Here is a 13,230-nt window from a genome sequence, read left to right on the forward strand (position 1 = left end):
CAATGACCAATTAATGCAGCTCTCTTTGAGGCGGCCAGTCAACCCACTCTGCGTTGTGAGCTGGTTGCACAACAATTCCGACATCCAAGCCAAGTGCATCTCACGTGCCTGTTGTAGGTGTGAATGGTGCAAGGGCGCCAGCTGCCCTCTGGAGACACTCCAGCAGACCCCCCCCCCCACACACACACAAGACTGCAACTCTTTCTACAAGTTGGGTAAAGAAAAGGTTCTGTTTCAGTACAACTATAAGTCTTTCACATGTATATGGGACTTTTTTGGCCTAACACTGTAAAGCTTCTGAGGATGCTGGGGACGGAGTCGCAGTGCGCACAGAATTTGCAAATGGTGGCTGACAACTTCCTAGGTCAGGATTAGACCACCTGCAAGGGTAGTGGAGGACGTGGTGCCACCAAAGGACAAATGAAACCAGTAAGCCTCGCAAGAAAGACCGACTACGGTCCACATGCTATAGAGGCTAGAGTGTTAGACTCGGAGCTGGGAGACCCAGATTCAAATTCCCACTTTGCTATGGAAGCTGGCTAGGTGACTTTGATCCGGTCACACACTCTCAGCCTAACAGGCCCCACAAGGTTGTTGTGAGGATAATATGGAGACGGGGAGAATGCTGCAAACAACTTTGGGTTGCCATTGGGAAGAAAAATGGGGAGGCATAAATGAAGTAAATAAAGTAAACTAGAAGTAAAACAAAGTAATAAAGTAAAACGAAGTAATAAATTAAAATCCATCTATGCCAGCTGGAGACTTTATAGCAACCAGTTAAGAGCTCAAATTCTGCGCTTCTGCAGGTGTGCAGCCCTCCCCTTCTCCAACTCTTTGGATCTTGGCCAAGGCTAGCAATCCGGTGCACGAGCGGAGATCTTCATCCAGCCCACTCACCGTAGGGATGGCCCGCGAGCCACACTGAAGAGCTGCCGGTCCTTGGTAACCATGGGTGGGTGGCCAAGTGCGAGGCTGGATCGGTAGACCATCGCCCCGAGCCGGTCAGCGGAGGCCCTCCAGTCACCATGAGGTTGGAGTTCAAGCCATTTGCGGTACAGCCAGCAGGATGTATCCGAGCAAAGTCGGCAAGCTCTTTGCTTTCTCTAAAGGGAAAGAAAATGGTGAGGCGTTGGGGACACTGGGCATGTTTTTTGGACGGACCACACCACATTAGAGGCATACACCCAAACAAAATTCGGCTCAATCTGGATCCAGATATCAGGGAAACCATAAAAATTTGGTATCTCTGAAATCTGGGTGAGTTTCTCTAATCCAGTTTGGTAAGATTAGAGAATCCCAAATTTATTCAGCCTCTATACAGCAGCCACTAGCTGCTGTAGCACAGTGGTTAAGTGGTTCGGCTGTGAATCAGCACTCTACTGGTTCGGATCCCACTCCTGCCATGAGCTTAGTAGGTGGCCTTGGGTAAGCCACTCCTCTCAGCCCTAGCTCCCCAGCTGTGTTGTAGAGATAATAATAACACTAACTTGTTCACCACTCTGGGTGAGGCACTAATCTGTCTAGAAGAGCGGTATATAAGCGCAGTTTTTATAAAACTATCCAAGAGGGCTGGGGGTGGTATTTTCCAAGCAAGCTCCACCAAATTTGCAGAGAACCTACTCCTTTGGTTGTTGTGGGTTTTCCGGGCTGTATTGCCGTGGTCTTGGCATTGTAGTTCCTGACAATGTAGTTCCTACAATGCCAAGACCACGGCAATACAGCCCGGAAAACCCACAACAACCATCGTTCTCCGGCCGTGAAAGCCTTCGACAATACAACCTACTCCTTTCTTTCCACTAAAGCGCCCCCCCCCCCCAGTTTCAGGAAGATTGGACCTGAACAAGGTGCCCTCAGCCACTTTCTATTGTTTCCTATGGGGGAAACATTTCCAACGCTTTCCAAGCTAAGAGAAACCTTAAGCAAAAGCAACCCCTGGCCAAAAGCCAGTCCCAACACAAGTCCCTCTCCCAAGGCAAGATGAACCAACAAAGCCCAACAGAACCAAACTACAGCAAGTGAACCAATGTCAAGCCAGAGAATCTCAAACTGAATCAAGGGGGGTGGGGAGTTTGAGGCTTTTTGGAGAAGGCACAAAGTTTAAAAGAGGGCTGTTGGTGGCTTGAAGGGCTCTTTTGGAGCTCTGGCTGGGGTGGAGCCAGGATGAGAGGGAATCCACAGCCTTTGACTCTCAGAGTAACGCAAGTAGCAGAGGCAGAGCAGCAGCAACTGAGAGCACAGCCATGCAAAGAGGTCCAAAGTACTGTCAAGGAAAACTCCACAGTAGGAGAACAGCAGGAGGCTTGTGGAGGACAGGAGGCAGCAGGCAGAGAAGCTGGGAGATGCGCCAGCTGGGAGCGTAGGGAGCTGTGAGGGCATGGGCCGAGGGAGACAGTCTCCCCCCATCCCATGCCAGGAAAGAAATAAAAAAGTCAGCATGCAGCATTTGGCAGATTAAAGTGAATCAACTCAGTTTAATCCATCCCATTAGCAACTGGCTTCCTGGATCTGGTCTGGGATCTTCTATTTTGAACCAGCATAGCACACCCCTGCACCCCACAAAGATGTCACAAGATGTGGATAAATGGCAAACACGTTAACCAGGGTTGTAAAATGCCTGATGGGGGGGATACAACTCCAGCGGACCATGCTTTAGAATGGGAAGGAACAGGAGACACAGGCAGCTTCCAAATACAACCGAGTTACAAAGATTCATGCCCAAGTCACACTCAGATCAGATGGCTACAAAGCACTCTGCACAGAGCTGCCACGGAAGAAAGCGCAGACGCTTCCAGCTGTTCCAGAATGCAGCTGCCAGGTTATCAACCAGAGCCTGCCAAAGACCAGCACCATGTCAATTTCACTAGTCGTAACCTAATTCTTTCTGGGCCCAGTTCAAAGTGCTGGTTTTAACCTTTAAAGCCCACAACAGATCTTAAGATCTACTTCCTTCCGCACAGATCTATCTCGACTCATAGATCATCACTGGAGGCTTATTCTGGGACCCCCTGCTCTATCTAAAGTTTGGCCACTTGGAACACCAGACAGGGACTTCCAGTCACAGTGTTGCAGCTAACGAATACCCTTCTGTGGAAAGTTCAACTTTCAGGGAACCGTGAAAATGTGCTTATTTCAGAGGCTTTCTGGGACTACTTGTACGTAGATTTTCATTCTCTCTTCTCTTGCTTTGCTGTGGCTTCATACTGTTAGATTAAGGTTTGTTAGACAAATTGATCCTTTTAGACCCGTCTTTTATACTGTTTTATGATCCTTCTGCTGAATCTAAAATGGGGGCAAGGGGAGAGCCCTCAATGAGTTCCCACGTACAAAAGTCATACGTGGTGGATATTTCTAGGCAGGGCTTTTTTTCAGCTGGAATGCAGTGAAACGGAGTTCCAGAACCTCTTGAAAATGGTCACATGGCTGGTGGCCCCGCCCCCTGATCTCCAAACAGAGGGGAGTTTATATTGCTCTCCGCAAGGCAATCTAAACCCCCCTCTGTCTGGAGATCAGGGGGCGGGGCCACCAGCCATGTGACCATTTTCGCTGAGGGCGATTTAAACTTTTAAAAACTCCCCCCTTGTTCCAGCTGATCCAAAGTGACATCATTGGCCCTGGGAGCATGTGTGCACTTCGCGCACGCACATGTGGTACCAGGGGCACCACCTCCCGCCAAGAGGTGCCCCCTGTGCAGGCAACCTGCTCAGTTCCACCACCTCTTTTCCCAGAAAAAAGCCCTGTTTCTAAGGGTGCAAACAGAACCTGAGAAAATCCAAGGTGGGGTTGAGGAACATTTATGCCCCTCCTCTGGACTCCTATACCAATGGTTTTGGTGGAGCAGACCTCTCTCCAAGGGGAAATGATGCAGTACCCCACTCAGATGTTGAGGTTATTTTTTCTCCTCCACTCAGACTGCAAAGCACCTCTCAGGATGGCCCAAGTAAAGCCCAAAAAAGAGCTGTCACCTTAGCAGCTTCTCCTGGTCCCGTTCCAGACGACTGGCCAAGAGGCGGCTGTCTCGATGGCGTGGCAGGTCATCTCCGCAGTCTTCATCTGAGCGCCCGTGCCCTAAAGTACAAACAAACTGCAATGGTCACAAAGGTCCAGGCCTGGTTTCTTCCAGAAATTTGGGAGAATTCTTTGACAAATTAATTAAAAAGTTTTTTCCCCAATTCCCTGTAATGCCCCCGGGGGAAAGGGAGCAGGGAGAGTAATCACAGCACGAGAACCAGTCCCCACATTCCACACACTCCACGCAGCCATCACAAAGACACCTTCTCTGATGGTGATGCTGGGGGCAAGGTCCAGCCATGAGGACAAAAGCGTGAACTCTAAACACAGGGCCTCCACAACAAACAGAGGCGAAATGACGTGGAGACAAGGTGGCTGGTTTGTTTTTTTTAAAAGGAAGCTAAATAAAAACAGGCAGAGCAAGAATTTGGTTATTCATTTGGGGGAGGACACTGGGTGCACGGACATCGTCATTTCAGAACAGTACAGCCAGGTTTCTCTTCATCACAGGAGGCAGAAGGAATTAGCCTGGAATACAGAAAAACCTGGCTGCACCATTCTGAATGAAGAAGAAGGGGGGCCTCACCAAGACAGCTTCGTCAGGGGAATCTTCCAAATTCTTTTTAGTTCACTTCCCATGTATGGGAAGATTCTCCCTGATGAAGCTGCATACGAAATGCATAGTGGTTGTACAATTATTAAAGATTCTTCCCTTTGCACCATTTGCCTCTTCTTCTTTGGTTTGCACCATTCTGAAGTCACAATGTCCAAGCCTTTCTTAACTCTGATATTAAACAGGAGGAAGGAGTTAAGAAACTAGAGCTGATATACTACAGTTGCTAAGTGCATTAACCAAGGGAATAAAAAAACCCTGTTCAAATCTCATCCCAGCCTTGACCTTATTATCCAGCTTTTATAAGCCACTGTTCCCTCTCAGCCACTATCTAACAACAACAACAACATTTGATTTATATAATAACATTTGCCCTGTCTCATACCATCTCAGATACCATATATGAGATATGGACAAAATTGGTTCACTTCGCCAATGCATAGTTGTGCAAAGTGCTTTTATTTATATTTATCATACTATATAAAAGGCTAAGCGCGTTCCAGACAACTCACATCCTATCCTGGTGCGCCACCAGAGGGCGCTGCAGTGGAGGGAAGACCAGGTGACGCAGCCCGTCCCTCTAGAGAGCACGTTGTGGCGGGAAGCCCAGGCTGGGATCAGGCGCAGAGCAGGGTGCAATGCCTGCCCCTCACCTTCACGCAGCTGGGATCAGGGGCAGACACCTTGCCTTTTACCCTCACAATAACTCCATGGGGCAGTTTTGTATAGTGGTTAAGAGACAGCCTGGTTAAGAGCTGTACCTAACAATATAATACAAGGGCAACCAATATAACAACCAGTAAAACAAAATTTAACAAAATTTAATGTAACCATAGTGAATTAAAGTCCAAGAATTGAACCAGACATGAAAGTAAGCCCCCACACAAGGGAGACGACTCTACAAGGAGCCAGCAAAGAACTTGTTTCAATTCCTCTTCCTCAGGAGTCGAAAAAACAGAGGACCACCTTGACTAAAAATAAAAGCAAAAGGATAGTAATGAACCATTTTACCAATATTCTTAATATGTAGCATTCGCTTAGCAAGAACATTTTGACAAAGTAACTAAGACAATGATAGTAAACAATTAACAGTATTCTTAGTTTGTAGCAGTCACTTAGCAAGAACATTTTAACAAGTGAGAATACTGTTAATTGTTTACTATCATTGTGTTAGTTACTTTGTCAAAATGTTCTTGCTAAGTGAATGCTACAACAAGTTCTTTGCTGGCTCCTTGTAGAGTCGTTGGGGTCTTTGTACCCCTTGTTTGCTCGTGGACACCTGCAGAGAAAACACACAAGTCAAGCAACATTAAGAATTCAAGGCTTTGTCTTCAAACAAGATGTGTAAAGATCCTCACTGCACTTACTTTGCACCTTACTACGCTGCTGTGTTGCGCTGACTATTGCTGCCTATGTCTCCCTTGTGTGGGGGCTTACTTTCATGTCTGGTTCAATTCTTGGACTTTAATTCATTATTGTCACATTAAATTTTGTTTTACTGGTTGTTATATTGGTTGCCCTTGTATTATATTGTTAGGTTCAGTTCTTGTGAGGGTTGCTCTGTTGTTGTTGTGAGTTTGGTTAAGAGCACAAATTTTGATTCCCCACTCCTCTGCTTGAAGCCAGCTGGGTGATCTTGGGTCAGTCACAGCTCTTTCAGAGCTCTCTCAGTCCCACCAACCTCACAAGGTGATTGTTGTGGGGATCAGGGCTTTTTTTCAGGGGGAACGCAGGGGAACGGAGTTCTGGAACCTCTTGAAAATGGTCACATGGCCGGTGGCCCCGCCCCCTGATCTCCAGACAGAGGGGGGTTGAGATTGCCCTCCGCGCTGCTCAGCGGCGCGGAGGGCAATCTCAACTCCCCTCTGTCTGGAGATCAGGGGGCGGGGCCACCGGCCATGTGACCATTTTCTCAGAGGGCAACCCACTGAGTTCCACCACCTCTTTTCCCAGAAAAAAAGCCCTGGTGGGGATAATAACACACTTTGTAAACCGCTCTAAGTGGGCAAGTTGTCCAGTTAATATTGAAATTGTGTGAAAGGCCCCAAGATCAGCAAAGTTTGGGGCAGGATTTGGATTTGAACCTGGGACTGCCAAGTCCTAGCACAATTATACTCTGACAACTTCCCCACAGCCACACCGGCTTGTTGTTATTATTACTGACAGGTTAAGAGATTTCCCACCTGCTCTCACTTGCAAAGAAATCTCCCATTGTCTTCTGAGCACTTTTAAAGCTGTGTGAACCTTGCCAATGGCTGCATGTGCAGTTATTGTGGCCTGTGAGAATTGCCTCTTGGGCCAGGCCGCTTTGCACACCTTGGTTCTTTTCTCAGTTTAGGCCACAAGCTACAAACACGGGCACAGACTGCAGCTTCAGCTGGTAGCTTTTATGGACCACCCCACTACTGGACAGCCAGTGCGATGGAGTGGCTGGAACATCAGACTAGGGTCTGGTAGATCCAGGTTCGAATTCCTGCCCTTCTAAGGAACCTCAGTGTGTGACCTTGGGCCACTCACACTCTTTCAGCCTGACCTACCTCACAGGGTTGTAATGAAGATAAAATAGAGGAGAGGAGAATGAAGTAAGTTGCTAGGGGCTGCCATCGGAGAAAAAGGTAAGGTATAAATTAAGTATGTAAGTATGTAAATAAAGAAATAAAAATACACATGTACATATTGTCCTGAAGAATGCAATCCAAATTCAGTAACTCAACACATTTATACACCCCATATATCTTAATCTGCCCTGCCCTGGATAGCCCTGGTGAGCCTGATCTCTTCAGATCTCAGAAGCTAAGCAGGGTCAGCCTTGTGAGTAATTTGATGGGAGATCTCCAACGAAGAGCAGGGCTTCAGAGGCAGGCAACGGCAAACCACCCCTGTTAGTCTCTAGCCATGAAAACCCCACCAGGGGGCGCCATAAGTCAGATATGATTTGAGGGCACTCTCCAACACCACCACCACATCTTGACCTAGTTGTACTAAGAGGCCTTCTCCCATTCTTGCCTTCAAACCCTGCCCCCAAAGCAGAAGGACAACTTCAGAATGCCAGGGTTTTTTGGGGGTGGGGGGGAGGTAGTAGGTGCTATTGTGAAGAACACTCCACTCCACGTCCGCGTTTTCCAAGGACACTTCCTGGGGTTTTTTCCATCAGCCCTTCTTGGCCTCCATTTTGTCTTTTGGGGATGAATTTTTAAAAAATGGTTCTGTTTTTCATCCTTCAGGCGTCAGTCAGTTTCTGTCCTGCCGTTTCATGCCCTGCAGCTAGCACAGTTCATTTAGAATGTAAGGTAATACAGACAGGACAATGGTGCTCTCCTAGTACACCCAGGGCTTTTTTTCAGCTGGAACGCAGGGGAACAGAGTTCTGGCACCTCTTGAAAATGGTCACATGGCCAGTGGCCCCGCCCCCTGATCTCCAGACAGAGGGGAGTTTGGATCGCCCTCTGCGCCATGGCCTCTGGCCATGTGACCATTTTCGCCGAGGGCGATTTAAATTTTAAAAAACTCCCCCCTTGTTCCAGCTGACCCAAAGTGACGCCATTGCGCAGCCCCGAAGCGTGTGCGCACTTTGCGTGTGCACATGTGGCAGCAGGGGTACCACTTCCCGCCAGGAGTTGCCCCCTGTGCTGGCAACCCACTGAGTTCCACCACCTCTTTTCCCAGAAAAAAAACCCTTTAATCAAAAGAATAAATACAGTCTTTGGTATTTAAAAAAAAATGGTGCAGGAGAGATAATTTGGCGAGCAACTGATTGCAGTGTACGGCTAGCAAAAAAAGAGTCCGGCCACGGGTGACGGCTGGCAGGGGAGAGGGGCTCAGGCCTTGATGCGAGCATGCAGACTCATTCCTCGCTGAGAGGCCGTCCAAGCCTTGAGCCCCATAGCTAGGCTCCCTCAGACCTTCCCATGGAGAGCTGTACCCTGACAGCTCACTCCTTGGTATGCGCTGCCTTGCCAATTCTTCAGCTAAAGCACACACAGACCAAAGTTGTGTATTTATTGCCATCTAATGTGGGTTATTTTAGAGCTCACGAAAGCCAGCCAACAGGCAGCCTCCTTCAGCCCAGGGCGCTTTATTTATTTAATAAAATGCCTGGCTGCCGCTCAGTCGGCTGCAGAAGGAACTGAACCTCTGACAGAATCTGTCTGGATTCCACCCCCCCTCCCTTTCTTCCTCCTACGTGTGCCAAGTTGCTTTTGGAAGCCAAGTCTCTCTCATTTTTTAAAAAAGTTGCCTTGATATTTATTTTGCCAGCAATATTATTATTTCAAGCTGTTGTTTGTAAAGGGGAGGGTGTTCCTTTTAAAGCCCGCCACTGACACAAATAATTCAACCGCCAGAGGAGTCCCAACCTGCTTGCACAAAATGTCGGCCAGTTCAGGAGGGCTGGTTCCCCCCACCCCACCCTCCAATTACAAACCAGCAATTGTCTCTCGCAATTCAATGGCCAGCCTTGTCTTTATAAATGCACCAACATGACGCACGAAGCGCATACAAAATTCAATCAGTTATGCACAGTGTGTGTAGGGGGGGGGGGGGTCCTTAGGTCCGTTTCCATGGCAACTGATGCCCTGCATTAAATACGTGCAGTTTACTTGCCAAATCCTACAAGATTAGTCAAGTAAAGCCTTGCTTTTCTCATTCTTAAAAGGTTTTGAACATTCAAGCACCCTTCACTCAGGCGCAAGCAAACTAATGTTATTAGTAAAACGTCTCTTGGCACACAAGCATGGGGAAAGAGGTAGGGAGGGGGGCAGAGAAAAGGAAGGCCTTGTTTTCCTTATGAAAGCCAATTCCATTGCTTAGCAACAGCCCCGACAGCCCGAGAGAAGGCAACCCTTGTCTGCAGGCTTTTAGTTCTGCTCAGTAAATTACATTTAACGCAGCCGGAGGGCAGGGTGGCGAAGGAGGGGGCAGTGCGCCCCTCTCTGAATGGCTCAAACAAATAAATCTCCTCCTCGGCTGGCTACCAGACTCCGTCTCTTGGCTCCAAGCAAAGCAAGGCGGGACAAGGGGAAGCAAGGCTGTGGGAACCAAGAGCTGGGGCTAAGGTTGCCAACCTTCAGGTGGAGCTTAGCGATTGCCCAGAATTTCAACTGCTCTCCAGGCTGCAGAGATCCCTTCTCCTGGAGAAAGAGTGGCTTTGCTGGGTGGCTTCTGTGGCACTATATCCCCAGGCTCCATTTCCCCGCAATCTCCAAGAATTCCCTAACCCAGAGCTTGCAACCCTTGCAGAGATGGTGCAAAAGGGGTTGCCAGAGAGAAAAGTGAGGCCCTGAAACAAAAGTGATGACCTCCCGTGTCTGCGGCAGACTGACTGATAGAAATCGAAGTCTCTCTCTCTCTCTCTGTCAAAGCTGAGCGGGAGGGGGGAGAGACTTCTCTCTATCAGAATGAATGTGCGTTTGCTTCTTGCCAAGACTGAATGCATGTTGGCAGAGCCCAGCAAATGAGGGGAGGGGAGCAGGGCGAGGGGGGGAGACACAGCCAGGTAGGAGGATCCTGGGATGGGCATGGAAAGGCACTCAAGCTTGCAAGCTCGTGGTAAGAAAATGCTCTCCCCCACTAAAAAAACAACAACCCTGACTGGAGTCTCTTCCCCTGCTCATACGTTGACGGAGCAGTCCAGGAAACCTATGCCTTCGTTCTTCCTCTCTCTCCTGTGCTTGCTGGCACACGCAAGTAGCATCCCTACATCTGGACAACCATCTCATTGCCAATTGCATCCATCGTACAGAAAGGTCTCTCCAAAGCCCAATGCTTCATGCATTTAAGCAGGGGCTGGGGACTATTTTCATCTTGGATCCACACGGTAGCCATTTAAAATTGGCCAGCAGTAGATAACTACTTGTGCTCTCCCCTTCTGGGAGCAGGGGAGCAACACACAGTATTTGAATACATTGAAATATTTATACACTTTATGTCATGTGGCATCCAGTGCAGATTAGATTGCACAGAAATATGGCTTGAACACATTTTTATGTTTTATTTAGACAATGCCCTTCTTCCATTTGGCAAGGGGATGCAAATCCCAAACACATACCCCCCCCCCACAACAACTAAAGTCACTGCGATGTTGTGCTTCCAGCAGTGGTCTAGGGGTCTAGGGAGAGCCATGCTCAGTTCCCTGCTCATCTAACTGAATGGCCAATCAAAGTTCAGAGGATAAAAAAGAGAAGGGAAGAATTCGTGAATTGACTGGTGGGTTTTCGTCGACAGGCTCTCTCCTGCATTTTCCTGCACTAAGAGACAATATAACCTGGTTCCTCTATGGTATAACCAATAATTTAATAATTTAACCAATAATCTCATTTAAATCGATATATGCTTAAAATGCATCACAGCTATCCCCTCCCCAATCTTATTCTCCAATTGTCATTTTGCTGTCTGGACTAGCTCAGTTTTGGCAAATGCTTTCCCATCTGTTCACACTAGTGTTGGCATACTCTCTGGGCTACTGAGCTAAGTCCTCCCCCAAATAAACTATTGACTTCTTGCAGCCAGCAGACAGGATGGGTGCCAAGATGAAAATGGTTGTGTGCAGGGCTTTTTTTCAGGGGGAACACGGGGGAACGGAGTTCCGGAACCTCTTGAAAATGGTCACATGGCTGGTGGCCCCGCCCCCTGATCTCCAGACAGAGGAGAGTTGAGATGGCCCTCGGAGGGCCATCTCAACTCCCCTCTGTCTGGAGATCAGGGAGCGGGGCCACCACCCATGTGACCATTTTCTCTGAGAGCAACCCACTGAGTTCCACCACCTCTTTTCCCAGAAAAAAAGCCCTGGTTGTCTGAATGCCCCTACAGGGCCAAAGCATGAGGGGAAGGGGCACAAATACAATTCGCTCGGGCCGGCGTGGGTGTGCACTGTCAGCAATTCCACTCCATGATAGGGTCTGTTTACGTCATTCCAGAAATAGAACCTTTTATTTTGTGACTCATACAAATATATTATGGAGTGATAGATATCGCAGTGTGTGTGTGCGCGCACATGCACACAAATCTGTGTTTAAAAAACTGGACCAGGTCAAAGGAAATGATGCTCAATGCCCCCACAAGCCAATATGCCTTTAATTTCTCCATTATGTCTTAGCTGTTGAGCCAAGCAGGAGCCACCCCCTTCCAACGATTTAATTTCATATAATTACTACCACATGCCCACCAACAGTTCTGAACTTCTAGCTGCCTCTCTCTTCTTGGCAATGGGGAAGCGGAAACAGCTACCAGGGCATGCCTATGCTCGCATTTTCATGCTGATCCCCACCACTGGAGGGTGCCATAAATTCCACTTCATGCAATTGGTGTTTTGTTTTAAATTTAAATTCACCAATCCAAGCCATGATGTAAGCAGTCTAGAAAAAAACAGAAATAAAGGCTTTCATTGTGCTACATCAAAATACTCTCTCTCTCTCTCTCTCTCTCTCTCTCTCTCTCTCTCTCTCTCTCTCTCTCTCTCTCTCTCACACACACACACACACACACACACACACAGACTGGAAGCCTGCTTGTTTTCAACTGCTGTTCAACATGTTGGACTTTCAACTTTTCCAGATTAGAAGCTGTGTTATTCTATTGTGGCAAAACTAAACACACACACACACCAATCTTCTCCTATATTAGCAGTTTCTAATACTAAAGGATTCAAAAATTGCTTTCTGTTTTCTATTTGTTTATCGGCACTCTTGTCCAGCTTTAAAATCAGGCCTCTCTCCCATCTCCCCCACTCAAATGCTTCCCCACACTTTTTTCTTTTAGCGGTATGTCTCAGGTGATAATATATATTATATAATCCTTATATTCCATTCTTGTGTGGGATTTCCCAAAATCTACTGTCCAGGTTACCGGTCAGCAACTCTGCAGTATCAAAAGGTCCCGGGCCATTTCTTGGCTCAAAAGAGACAGGCCGCTTTTGCTCAGAGCTCTGCCTTTTGCCTCCACAGCAGCCCAATCTCTAAAGACCTCAGCTTCAGGCCCTATTCAGAAATCAGATTTCCTCCCCTTTTAGTTTTGCAAACTAACAACCTGATCTCACATTTCATTAAGGGCCAAGAGCTCTTTGTCCTGCAGCCATAAGAAAGTGACTGAAACCAAAGTTATAGGCAACTTTTAAAGAAAACAAGTCCACTGTTCATAATGGTGTTCAGTTAACAAAGAGAGAAGGGCTGGGAGGGTGGGTTGACTACCACTAGACCCCTGCCCTATGCAGCAGGCCTTCATATTCAGTGTGTTGGAATGGGTTGCCCTTGCTCAGCGGCAAAAGAGAGATAAATTTCCACATGCTCCAATGAAGTTTTATTTCAGAGGTCAGCAAGCCTTGTACATCAGTCTACAAAATGTTACTTGCACCCCAAGCAGTTTAATTAACCTGCGGGCTCTATACAGACTTGCGTTAGTCATTTGCAGCCCAGGAAGCCAAAGCAGCAACAATATTTATAAAAATCTCCTATGCTGGTCAGCTAGATGTAAATTCTTACTCGCCCCAGGTGAGCAACTCTTTACAAAGTTATTCTATGTTTCTTCAGATCTACAGAAGGGGCTTGGCTGGGGCTGCCAACTTTTGGACCAACCTCTGGAGCTACCCCTTTAACAGCAGCATAATCTGCAGCACT

At 47.6% G+C, this 13,230-nt stretch overlaps 1 protein-coding gene across 4 annotated transcripts in view; it reads right to left on the reverse strand.

The window, feature by feature from the left end:
* The window catches only part of TNRC18 (trinucleotide repeat containing 18), a 109,551-nt gene that overhangs the window by 55,897 nt on the left and 40,424 nt on the right, over positions 1 to 13,230 (reverse strand). For all 4 annotated transcript variants that reach the window (XM_054995628.1, XM_054995630.1, XM_054995629.1 and 1 more), the window contains exons 6-7: positions 3,963 to 4,065; positions 898 to 1,103 (exon numbers count right to left, since the gene is read on the reverse strand). In XM_054995628.1, coding sequence (XP_054851603.1) covers positions 898 to 1,103; positions 3,963 to 4,065 — 309 coding nt within the window. The remainder of the gene's footprint in view (positions 1 to 897; positions 1,104 to 3,962; positions 4,066 to 13,230) is intronic.

This window comes from Eublepharis macularius, chromosome 12 (genome assembly GCF_028583425.1).
Source record: "Eublepharis macularius isolate TG4126 chromosome 12, MPM_Emac_v1.0, whole genome shotgun sequence".
Taxonomy (NCBI): domain Eukaryota; kingdom Metazoa; phylum Chordata; class Lepidosauria; order Squamata; family Eublepharidae; genus Eublepharis; species Eublepharis macularius.